General features: G+C 36.6%; 2 protein-coding genes and 1 pseudogene across 2 annotated transcripts; all 3 read left to right on the top strand.

Moving 5' to 3' along the window:
• The first annotated feature begins 361 nt into the window (after window positions 1-361).
• LOC110697150 (carboxylesterase 1-like) lies at window positions 362-1573 on the top strand. The gene has a single exon (XM_021874494.1). The coding sequence runs from the start codon at window positions 469-471 to the stop codon at window positions 1450-1452; it is 984 nt and encodes a 327-aa protein (XP_021730186.1). The 5' UTR covers window positions 362-468; the 3' UTR covers window positions 1453-1573.
• A 7823-nt stretch (window positions 1574-9396) lies between these two features.
• On the top strand, window positions 9397-10869 carry LOC110697149 (annotated as a pseudogene).
• Window positions 10870-11308: 439 nt separating this feature from the next.
• Window positions 11309-12501, top strand: LOC110697414 (carboxylesterase 1-like). Its single transcript, XM_021874790.1, has one exon. It carries the CDS (start codon window positions 11324-11326, stop codon window positions 12428-12430), a length of 1107 nt encoding a protein of 368 aa, XP_021730482.1. The 5' UTR covers window positions 11309-11323; the 3' UTR covers window positions 12431-12501.
• The last annotated feature ends 590 nt before the right edge of the window (window positions 12502-13091 follow it).

Here is a 13091-nt window from a genome sequence, read left to right as displayed (position 1 = left end):
CTTTCTACTGGTAGATGCACACAATCTGGCCATTTCATCACAGTTTTGTTAGCTGCTTTTCTAATCTTTGGATCTTGTTTAAACGAAGTACAAGGCTCCTAGCTTCAATCCATGACATGGTGTACCTCAACCACCGATAAAAATAAAGTAATAAGTAAATACTTTTCGAGATCTAATTGTGTTAACCAATGAATATAAAATATTATCGGAACTTTCAGCGCCCGCCAAACAAGATCTTACCTCCATATCACATGACTTATTAAGCCTTGGGGAGCAAGTGATCACCTAATCTCCCACTATTATAAAAAAGCTCACGATATCATTTCTCATAACTCATCCTATTTAAACTCACCCCTTTATAACCAAAAAAAAACATTACACTATACACACAAAACATAACATTTATTAGGTAATTTACCAACAATTATTACCTTACCACGTATATTCTTCTCAATTTAATTCAAAAAAATGACAGAAATTAGCAAAATCCCAAACCTCAAAGAAACCCTCCTTATTACCCCAAACCCTGATGGAACCTTCACTCGTCCCTTTGACATCTACCCTACCGTCCCTCCTTCCACCGATGACCCCGATTCTCCTTCTCTTTCAAAAGATGTAACTCTCAACTCCGAAAAATCGACTTGGGTTCGAGTTTTCTTGCCTCGACTTTTCCTTAACTCATCATCCTCCTCTTCTTCAAAGAAGAAAAGTCCTATTATAGTGTACGTTCATGGCGGTGGCTTTGTTGTTGCTAGTGCCGCACACCCGAACTTCCATGATTTCTGCTCTTACGCAGCAAGCCAGCTCGCTGCGCTGGTTGTCTCGGTTGAGTACAGGCTCGCCCCTGAGCATCGTCTTCCTGCAGCGTACGACGATGTTCTGGAGGCTTTGAAATGGGTGAAAGAGGGCAAGGATGAGTGGATACAAGAGTACGGTGACTTATCGAGTTGTGTTATGATGGGTGACAGTGCAGGAGGTAATATAGTTTATCATACTGGACTAATGGCCGCAGCTCGAGTGGATGAATTAAAACCGTTGATGATAAAGGGTTTGATTTTGATCCAACCGTATTTTAGCGGTTTGAAACGAACCGAGTCCGAGCTCCGTTCGGAAAATGATCCTGTTTTGAAACTTGAAATTAGTGATTTGTGTTGGGAAATCTCTTTGCCGATTGGGGCAAACCGGGGTCATGAGTATTGTGACCCTGTTAAAGATGGTGGTTCTAGTTTATTGGATCGGGTTCGAGAGTTGGGTTGGCGGGTTTGGGTGGTGAGTTGTGATGGCGACCCGCTTTTTGATCGGAGTGTGGAGTTGGTGAAGTTGATGGAGAAGAGAGGGTTGAAAGTTAAGTCTAAGCTTCGTGAAGGTGGTCAGCATGGGATGTTTGTGGGTCATCCTTCTAAATTTAAGGCAGATGAATTGTTGGATTTTGTTAAAGGCTTTTTCTCTTAAATTCTTGGTGATTTTTGCTATAAAAAAAAAAAAAAAAAAAAAGTTATTAGTGATTTATTTATTTGTCTTTAGATAAGTATCATTTTATGTAAGCAAAAATAAAGGACTACAACTTTTCACATACATTACTTTTATTCTCGTCGTATCTCTTCCACTCTCTCTCTAACGTAGTTACAATACTTGGATGGGGTAATTTTAGAGTGGCAAAGGGAACACTACCTTCGCATACTTAATTTACGTACACATAAAAGTTTTAATTACACACGATGTATATGAATTAATTAATATTTTTAACCCAAATTATTACCTTCGTTTCACATTATTTGCAACTTTAAAATATTATTTATGAGACATAAAATATTTCAAAATTATAAATAATATGAAACGAGAATAATATACTCCCTCCGCCCGAGGTTATCTGCAACAAAGGACAATATTTTGGACTCCTAGGCAAAACTTTTAGGGGAGTGTTAATTGAGTTTTGGTGGTTTTAATTAATGAGAGAGAATGGTAAAAATACAAAATTACCCATATGATGATATATATAAACTAAACATTTAAGTGTTGAAAAATAAGGGTATATTTGGTATTTGTAGTGTGAACACAAATATTTGTAGTGGGTTTTAGGTAGTGGGTAATAGGTGGTGGAGGGGACCACTAACCAAAAAAGTGGGTAATAGTGGGTAATTAATAGTTAAATATTACCTAAAAAGGAAAGAAAAAAATTTGTTGCAAATAATATAGAGCACCTATTTTAGGTAAATGTTGTAGATAATTGCAGGCGGGGGGAGTATAAAAGGATTATACTTTGCATTACTCTAATTCCCAACCCTTTTTATAAGTATATATACGAAGTATGTCTATTGTTTTTTGCTTGAAGACCAAGCCCAGCCCACGTTTTGGTAAATATCTTTTCTTGGACCCACTCAAAAGTCAAATCTATATTGGCCCAATAATATAGCCCACGCATACTTCATTGCCTCATATGATATTTATTTAGCCTTAGTCATTGAGAAAATTCATGTATATAAACTTGGATTACATTGAACCATCTCAATAGGGCAATATGGTCTTTTTACAAATTAATAATAAGGTTAATGTTGTAATTTTGTCTAAAAAAACCTCTATTTTTAAACAAAATCAGAAGTTTTCAACGGAGAACTGAAAAACTTTAATGGAGATTTTAAGAAACTTCAATGGGTAAATCGAACATGGCGAAAGTCTTCAATGGAGAAAGACACAACCTTTCCCTTAAGGTTTAAACATACCCTTCTTTTTTCCCTTTTCTATTAGGGTTTTAGTTTAATTCGACGGCTTGTGGTGAAAGCATGAAGAAGATGGAGGATGGAGATGGAGGAAAGTATGAAGAAGATGGAGAATGGAGATGAAGATGGAGAGAAAGCATGAAGAAGATAGAGGATGGAGAAGATGAGCAGTAAGAAGAAGAAAAGGACAAAAAAATATTAAAAATTCATACTTTTCTTTTTATTTACAATAGTACCATTTTGAGATACAAAAAATGCATCTCTATTTGAGATATTGGGGCTCCCACTTAGTCATACACTCAAATCCATATGCCTACATCATTCTACAACCACTTGTGTTATCAATCCATCACCTGCATGCACATAAAAGATAATAAGACAAACAAGTCCTTTATTATTTGTTCGTTTTTTTAATGCCTATTTAGATCTCTAATGCGAGAATTTCTTGGGTTCAAATAGCTTGAGTTCTAAAGGATTGTAACGTCTATTGGTATAATTATGATACCAAAATACAGTACAAGTTAACGGTATCAACAAATGTAAAATATTTTAATTAGTGGTATCAAAATAATTCTGTGTTGGTATTAAAATGATACCGTCTTGATACCAAGGTAATACCAACGAACATTATTAGAATCCTCACTCGAGTTATTAAGGCCTAAGAAACCTCAATGATTGAAACGCATGATTCGCTCTACAATTAGTCTATGAACATGAGTAGAAACTATTTAGCTATGGTGTATTTTGCCTAAGTTGATCTAATTTTCACAAGAATAAGTTTTTGAAATCAAATTGTACTAATATATGAAGTAATTTATCATTTGAAATTTCTACGCCCGCTAAAGAAGGCCTTACCCCATTTGAATTCTTGCCTCCATATCACATGAATAGAACCTTGGGGAACAAAAAACGATCACCCAATCTCCCACTATATTATTAAAAAAAAACCACCAAATCATTTCTCAATAGTCATTTACATCATTTACCAATAATTAATACTACATCTATTCTTCTCATTTTATTTTAATTATTACTTTAAAATGACTGAAACTAACAAAATAATCCCAAAACTTAAAGAAACCCTCCTCGTTACCCCAAACCTTGATGGAACCTTCACTCGTCCCTTTGACATTTACCCTACCGTCCCTCCTTCCACCGATGACCACGATTCTCCTTCTTTTTCAAAAGATGTAACTCTCAACTCTGAAAAATCGACTTGGGTTCGAGTCTTCTTACCCCAAGTTTTCCTCTACTCGTCGTCATATTCTCCTAGGAAGAAACATCCTATTATAGTGTACGTTCATGGCAGCGGCTTTGTTGTTACCAGTGCCGCACACCCTAACTTGAAGAATTCCCTGTTCCTCATTGTGAGAAACAGGTTTTGTTTCTCATGGGGGTAGAACCGACATTCCACCTAATATAAGTCATTTGCTGGATGTGTGATGTGGCCTCATTATTCTTACGTGTTTTAGTTGGTTTGCCAGTTGTATTACTTGTGGGTATCTCACAGTTGACGCCATTAAACTTCAACGTTTATTAATTTTCATGGGTTAAAAAAAACAACTCGAAATCTGGGAGAAACTCAAGTCGAAGAAACCAAATTCGAAGAAAGCACGAATTCTGGGTTTTCAACTCGAATTCTTTGAATCTCAAGTCGAAGAGCTCCAACTCGAACTCTGGGCGAAACTCAACTCGAAGAGGTCCAACTCGAATTCTTGGTGTATCTAGGTTATTTTTTAATCAATTTCAATTCGAACTGGCTTCTTGTTTTTTCTCAATCCGAACTGGCTTCTTGTTTTTTCGACTGTTTTAGGATTGAGGGTCAGTGTTCAGTACATCGATTGTTTTAATTGACAGAATTATTTCGGCGAGGATTGTTAAGGGTTGCAGTTCCAGTTCAGATTTTTTAGGGTTGCAGATGCAAAACCAAAGGTAAAAATGGTATTACTTCAACTTTAATTGTTAATTTATGGAATTAGCGTATTATAAATGGTTATATTATCTGGAATTAAACAATGGAATTATTGCGATTATATAGAATTAAATAATGGAATTATTGCGACTATGTTTGTTAGGGTAATATTAATTGGATGTAGATGCATGCAATTATGCTGCTCTGGAATGTTCAGTTGATTAAATGAGGTGAATTATGCTGTTGAAATGTTCATTTGATGGAATGAGGTGAATTATGCATTCATTGGTGCTCATTATTCGTTCTATCTATGTGATATTGTGTTATGGTGTGAAATTGTATCGAGTTTCGATTTGTAATGATTGATTATTGTGGGTAGATTGAGTATTGTGTGTAATGTAGTTAATACATCGAATTTGATATATTTGTTCTTGACAGGATTATGAAAATGTCAGCGGGGAATGGTAAGCGTAAACGTACAATGGTGAGGGTTTTTTTTTAAATATATTCTTTAGGGTGGGGATGTGATTATGTTTTGAATTATGGTTTTATGTTTTGGTATGTTGTGGTTATGAAGGTTAGGGCTAAAGATGAAGAAGAGGGGTATGGGCTCAGTAAGAAGAGTAAGGTATGTGAGCAGAAGACCATGCATTTGTATCCAGAATTGTTTAAGGTACAACAATATGGAATTCTATGTGTGTGAAATTGGTGTTTTTGCATGATTAAGGTTTATGCATGAATTAAGTTACTGGTTTTATGTGTGCTTAGGATGACAGATTAAGTTATGGAGGGACTGTCAAAGGTAGAACGGAGGTGATGGCTAAACATTCAAAGGCCAGAAGTCGTGTAAGTTTGCTTGTTGATTCAGTGGTCAGTGGATGTGGGATAGGAACGTAATTTCATTGGCAGCCTCCTAACATGAATTGCCGCATCAAGTCATTTGGGCACATATGTCAGAAATTTGATGACAGAAGAAGACATTGGGTTTGTGAGATGGGATTTGGTAGTCTTTTACATCTTGCTTTAGATATGCATTTACCAAGACAAATGGCATACTGAAATTTCCAAACAAAAAAGTCCTGATACAAACCATAAAAGAGGCTCAAACAATACGCGGTCTTCATCCACTAGTAACAACAAGCTATATATGTTTCCAAACAAATAAGTCTTGATACAAATCATAAAAGAGGCTCAAACAATATGCAGTATTCATATGCTCCCATAACAACAAGCTATATCTGTTTCTTCATATGCTCCGAGTCTTCATATTTAATCATAATTAGAGTCTGCATACATGAGTAGGGAAAAATCCGAACTATAACCCAGCTGTATATTAATTTAACGCAACCAATATGGAATCAGCAATCACACTAATATTCAAGTAAAATGATAGTACCTTCGCTGAAGCAAACTTAAATGGTCACGCATCAGCCATTAGTTCATCAAGACGTTTCTGCTTAACCTGTGAGGTGCGATGTGTTAAATGTGATATAAAAAATCAGTGAAGTAGAATGACATTAATATAGTATTCATACTTATAGGTAGCTTCCGAGAAGACGTATTCGCCTTCCCCTTAATTGGAATGCCCTTCCCCTTAGATTGATTTGTCTTCCCCAAAGAAGTATTGGCCTTTCCCTTTACCTTAATTGTTTGTGCATTTCCCTTTCCCTGACTTGTTTGTGCATTTCCCTTTCCCTTACCTGTTCCTGCCTCTCCTTTTCCCTTACCTGGTTCTGCCTTTCCCTTTCCCATACCTGCTGGTTCTGCCTTTCCCTTTTCGTTAACTAGTTCTGACATTCCTGCCTTTCCTAGTCCCTTCCCCTTAGGTGCATGTTCATCCTCCTCAATACCATTTCCTGCATCCTATATGATATCCAAACAGCAGTCAGAGAGAGAATAAAATAATAAAAGGATAAGCAGTCAGAGCCTTTAATATTGAACGAAAGCATAAATCTTACAGGACTAGGCTTCTTATTCTTGTTGGTTTTCTTGTAGCCAGTTTCAACTAACGATTTGTGCCTTGAACCCTTAGGCCTGCCCCTTTTCCTTTTCTTAATTATAGGGTCTTTGATAACAAGGTCCATGGCAGGTGAACAGGGGTCTCCAGGCTCTACAGTAGCAGTAGGAGCAGGGTTCCTAACTGAGGAAATTGTTTTGCCTTCACCGGCCGATGACAGTGTACTAACTACAGGAACATGTTCCTGACTCTTCTTGTCCCTACACTAATTTACAACTATTTAAAGCTTCAATAGTGCTTCAATTACCATATGTACTATTTGATTGTTCACCATGGCAGCTGTTTCACATAAGGGCTCGAATTTTCCCATCATTTTGTTGAATCTCTTCACATTGTCCGTGTCGCCTGGATCATGGTAGGCTACCATCACCCTAGTGTGCTTCCAGGGTATGTCCTTTCGTCGACGGGCTACAATGTACTTTTCCGGCAGATCTTCAACCAAGTTTTCATCAAGAATCCTAATACAGTGTTTGCAAAGTATGCCACTTGTCTCGAACTACAATCACATTGCACCTCCTTTGTCATTGGAAAGAAAGTAACATTGTAGATTCTTCGCCTATCTGCAATGACATCCTCACTAGCACCGGGAGGTACTATCCATACACGATCGATCACCGAATACTGAATAAGGTTTTCAGACAAAACCTTCTCTCCTCGGACGTTGCAATACATCATTCTCGACCATTCCGTTTGAACTTCTTCAAACTTGTTGTCCGTGTATAACTTTTGGAATATTTTTTCAACTTTGAAGCCACTTACCAACCTCCTAAGGTACTTCGAGCAACGCTCATCTGCACTCACTTTATCTCGAACGCGTTGATCCAAGGCCATGCAATACTTTTGAGGAAACTCATGTAGTTTGGTTTTGCAGTTAACATAGCCATCAAAAAACCGATTGATGCTCTCCACCCTTTGTGTGGTCTTCATACCAGCCCAAAAAAACTCCTTCATGTACGCAGGCACCCACATATGACTCTCTTTTTGTAGGCTCTGTAGCCATTCATTGTCCTCCAACTTATACTCAGCTATAAACTATGCCCATCGGGTATGGAACTCCTCAGGGTCAAAGCTCTCATACACCACCTCTTTCAGGGGGTTGATGAACTCTTGGTAACTAGACAAAATTGAGCAACATGTTTATGACAGAAGATTAACAGGTTAGATTAGAGTTCAACATCTACAAATTACATATAACCAGTTAAGGAAAAAGTTAGCAAAATCAGTAATTATTATTACTCTGCCTGGATCAATAAGGCATCAGTAACTTCTTGCAATTTGAAAGTACTCCGTATATTGTAACTTGTAATTGTCATGGATTCCCAAACTCCTAAACTCAATACAAGCATAACAAAATAATTAATCCTTGCCTTGAGACAAGATTTCCTCAAAAGTCCAGTCCTTAGTGAACAATTCTGAAGGAATAAAGCAAAATTTGACAATCTAGACATGCACAACATTGTCTCCCCTAATATCTGAAGTCATAACTCAATATTGTGCCTAAGCTTGGACTCCAACGGACAAAATAAATGTAACAACATTAAAATGAATGATAGCAGAACAACCGGTAGCATTAAGAACTATCTAACACTGAAAAACACACATTAGTCTGATAACAAAATAAGTAACAACATTAAAGCAGGGCAGGAACATAGCAAGCAGGGCAAGACCTCCAACAGAATAAGATGCACTCAAGCATTGCAATTATTATCTGTATTCAACATAGAAACTATTCTGCTACAAAATTATCTACTTACCAACAACACACAATCAGAAATTTGAATTGACAGGGATGCATATTACATGATTAATAAAAAAAAAAATCATATATACAGCAAATATAGCAAATAAGCAAGGCAAGAACATAGCAAATTTATAAGGCAAGAGGAATATCACCATTGAAGTTATAATTGCATAAGCCACTTACCGTGCACACTTGCCAAGTTTCTCAGGAATCTTGCTCATGATATGCCATATGCACCAACGATGCATCGTGTTTGGCATTACTTCAGCTAGGGGCCTCCGCACAGCTGCCACTTGGTTGGTCAAATTTGGGGTATTACAGTAACAACTTGTGTTGAGAAGCCTCTTTGCCGATTGGGGTTGACCGGAGTCATGAGTATAGTGACCCGGTTAAAGATGCTGGTTCGAGTTTATTGGATCGGGTTCGAGAGTTAGGGTGGCGGATTTGGGTGGTGAGTTGTGATGGTGACCCACTTTTTGATCGGAGTGTAGAGTTGGTGAAATTGATGGAGAAGAGAGGGTTGGATGTTAAGTCTAATTTTCGTGAAGGTGGTGAGCATGGGATGTTTGTGGGTAGTCCATCTAAGTATAAGGCAGATGAATTGCTGGATTTTGTTAAAGGCTTTTTTCTCTCTAATTTTTAGTGATTTATTTGTCCAAAATAAGTATCATTTGAATGAAAACAACAAAGACTGATGTAATTTCTATTGTAATTGAAATTCTAAGTCATTTATCATTTTTTATTGTACAATTTTACAAACCTCATATATGCATTTTGTAGAGTAACAATTACTTGTATTATTTTTCATCTAAGTCAAAAGCTTCATACTATTTCATGATTTATATCAAACACGTAATTAATGCTACCTCCGTTTCATATTACTCGCAACAAAAAGGTATTATTTGTGAGATATAAAATATTCCTTTGTTGCAAGTAATATACAATGGAGATAGTAAAAATATATTAAAATAACACGTACTCACTTAGCAACTTGGCTTTTTTTTTTTTTTTTTTTTAATGATTAACTCTATAATCATCATCCATTTCTGAAGCCTGTTTAAGCTTCCCAATGGCATCAAGTTTCCAATTAAATGATTAAATCAAATTGCCTAACACCAAATATATCGTATTGTACTACCCTTGTTTTAGGAAGAAGATGGGATCATGGGAAGATAGGAAGAAGTAGATTAAGGTCAAACTTAGAGGGTGATTTGGTCTTTTAAGTTCTCAAATGACATTCTTTAAAAAAAAAAAAAAAAAAAAAAAAGTTCTCAAATGACATTTATATTATTTAGTACTCCATACTTTGATTTTAGATCTCTATACAAAGGATGTCTCACCACCACTGTTTCCACCGCCACTGCAACCACAGTCTTAATATTCCTCGTACTTATCTACCTCTCCGTCCAACAATTATTTCTGTTCCAAAAAAATAATGTCACATCTATCAGATTCAAACCCAATAGATCCTTATAAACGCCTCCACATCATCCAAAACTCCGTCGGCACACTCACACGCCTCCCCGAGTTCTACACCACCGTCCCTCCTTCCACTACTGACACCTCCGCTCCTTCTCTCTCCAAAGGCGTCGTTCTAAACTCAGATCACAACACCTCGGTTCGAATCTTCCTTCCAAAAAACGTTTCGACTCACGAAAAAATCCCAAAGAAACTCCCAATACTAGTTTTTGTTCATGGAGGTGGATTCGTCCTCTGCAGTGTAGCCACCCCTATTGTTCACGAGTTCTGTTCTGAATCAGCGAGTCAACTCGGCGCGTTAGTCGTTTCAGTCGAGTACAGACTCGCACCCTGCTCAATACGACGACGTTTTGGAGACTTTGACTTGGGTTAAAGAAGGTAAAGATGAGTGGATAAAAAATTACGGGGATTTAACGAGATGTGTTATGATGGGTGAGAGTGCAGGGGGTAATATACTCTATCATGTTGGATTAAAGGTAGCTAATCAGATCGATGATTTTAAGCCGTTGATTATTAAGGGATTGATTTTAATCCAACCGTATTTTGGTGGTGTTGAGCGTACTAAATCCGAGATTAGGTTGGTTAATGATGAAGCCTTGTCTTTAGTTGTTAATGATTTGTTGTGGGACCTATCTTTGCCCATCGGGTCGAACCGGAGTCACGAGTATTGTGACCCGTTTGTAGGTGATGGGTTGAAGTTATGGGATTGGGTTCGGGATTTGGGTTGGAAAATTGGGGTGACGGGTTGTGACGGTGACCCGCTTTTTGATCGGAATGTTAAGTTGGTTAAATTGTTGGAGAGTAAAGGAGTGAATGTAAGGTCTTTGTTTGATAAAGGTGGTCATCATGGTATGTTTTTATCCGATCCTCCTAGGACAAAAGAATTGTTTGAATTTGTAAACAATTTATTTTCCTTTTAGTGATCAATGATAATTTCTTAGCTCAATTCTTCATACTGTTATTGTACATTTTATCCAATAATAAACTATATGTAACATGCTAAGTGTCCTAAATCATAGAAATAATTATTTTAAAGTACTTGGAAGAAATGAAAAATAATCACCGTTAGTTGAGTGAGTTTCTTCTTTCATTGTCAATGGTTTTGGAATAAAACTTATTTAGGCTAATAATCCCCTTATATTCCTCCATAAGTTAAACTAATTTTCACCCGCACCTAATATTGAAAGCTATATATTATGCTTAATTAGATTTTAAAACACGAAAAATGTAATACTTTGCTTAAACTAATTTAGTTTAATATGGATTGTGCATTAGTTGACTTCTCAATGAATAGAAAGAACATATAGTCCAATAGATACAAGCTTATTTTGGTTGCTAAATTAATTACTAACCACTCATTAGAATAATGTCAACTTGTGAACTTGATCGTAGTCAACTATTCTTTCACGTTCATGTTATACCACCTATCTTGGTATTTGGTAAAAAAAAATCAATATATGACCATATTGCCAAAACCATATAATATGAGACAATTCAAAACAAAATCAAAACTAATATATGCCATTTTACTCCTCATTTCTCTGTTTATAATTCATTATTATCGCAATCAACGTCAAAAATTCAACAACAAAATGTCAAAATATGATCAAATTATTGATCCTTATCAACAACTTCATATAATCCCAAATCCAGATGGTTCAATCACACGTCTCCAGGAATTTTTTCCGGCCATTTCACCCTCCATTGACACATCTCCTGCACTCTCCAAAGATGTTCCTTTGAACCCAAGTAATAAAACTTGGGTTCGAATCTTCCTTCCTCGAACCGCTATCGACAGCTCGAACCCGATCGCTAATAAGTTACCTATTGTGGTGTTTGTTCATGGTGGGGGGTTCATCCTCTACAGTGCAGCCTCCCCTGTTTTTCACAATTTTTGCTCCGAGTTAGCGAGTCAACTCGGTGTTCTGGTCGTCGCGGTCGAGTATCGACTCGCTCCTGAGTCGCGTCTCCCAGCAGGATACGACGACGTTTTGGAAGCTTTACTCTGGGTGAAAGATGGTAAAGATGAATGGGTAAAAAAGTATGGTAATTTTTCAAGGTGTGTTATGATGGGGCAGAGTGCAGGGGCTAACATTGTGTACTATGCTGCTTTGAAGGCTTTAGATCAGGTCAACGATTTGAGGCCGTTGACTATAACAGATTTGGTCTTGATCCAACCGTTCTTTGGCGGGCTCAATAGAACTGGGTCCGAGCTTCGATTAGTTAATGACCCGTATTTGCCCCTCGTGGGCAATGATTTAGTGTGGAGCCTTGCTTTGCCCGTTGGGGCTGACCGTGGGCATGAGTTTTGTAATCCGATAACCCATGGAGGATCCGAGAAATTAGGTCAAGTTAGAGATCTGGGTTGGCGGGTCATGGTAGTGGGTTGTGATGGTGACCCGCTTCTTGATCGACAAGTAGGGTTAGTGAAAATGTTGGAGGAAAAGGGAGTAATTGTGAAATCCATGTTTAGTGAAGGTGGTCATCATGGTGTTTTTGCATCTGATTCTAGCAAGCGTAAGATGTTATTTGGTGTGTTGGAGGAATCTCTAGGAAATATGTAATGTTCTTCATTCTAGCACCCAAAAAGAAAATAAATCAATTTCATAATGATGGATTTTAATTAATTTTTTCATTCTAGCACCCAAAAAGAAAATAATCAATTTCATAATGATGGATTTTAATTAATTTCTTAATAATGGATTTTAATTAATTTTTTCATTCTACAAGTAAATTAAAGAGTTTAGACCAGTGATATGGTAAATTTTGAGACAGTGTGGCCATAGGTTTCATACTTATAGATTATAGCATCAAGAGATGATTTTTAAAGGGTATCATACTTGTCATATTTGTCGCGATCATTTTTCAAATGTATGCTACGAGTATCATTCAATAAGTTTTATTTTTAATTTTTATTTATAAGAAATATATACAAAATACTCATTTACTTTCTATTTTATGGTTTAATACTTAATTTTGTTTATTATGAAAATTCAAAATTTTGAACAATAGCAGTGAAGTACAATATAAATGCAACAAGCTAGGACTCAACCATGAAGTATATAAAATTAGGTTCAATTGTGACTGTGTACCTTTTCTTCCTCTCATACTCCCTCTATTTTTTTAATGGTTAAATACATATACTTTAACTGTTACATACTTTTTGAATAAAAAGCACAAACAATCCTTATATATATGCAAGGTGTATCAAATGAAGTGACACAC

This window comes from Chenopodium quinoa, unplaced genomic scaffold (genome assembly GCF_001683475.1).
Source record: "Chenopodium quinoa cultivar QQ74 unplaced genomic scaffold, ASM168347v1, whole genome shotgun sequence".
NCBI classification, from domain to species: Eukaryota; Viridiplantae; Streptophyta; class Magnoliopsida; order Caryophyllales; family Amaranthaceae; genus Chenopodium; species Chenopodium quinoa.
Note: the sequence above shows the minus strand (reverse complement) of the source record. Positions and strands in the feature narration are given on the sequence as shown.

Bases quoted from the DNA above. Each gene is read 5' to 3' on its own strand.
- LOC110697150 (XM_021874494.1), top strand. From the start codon at position 469: ATGACAGAAATTAGCAAAATCCCAAACCTCAAAGAAACCCTCCTTATT.
- LOC110697414 (XM_021874790.1), top strand. From the start codon at position 11,324: ATGACCATATTGCCAAAACCATATAATATGAGACAATTCAAAACAAAA.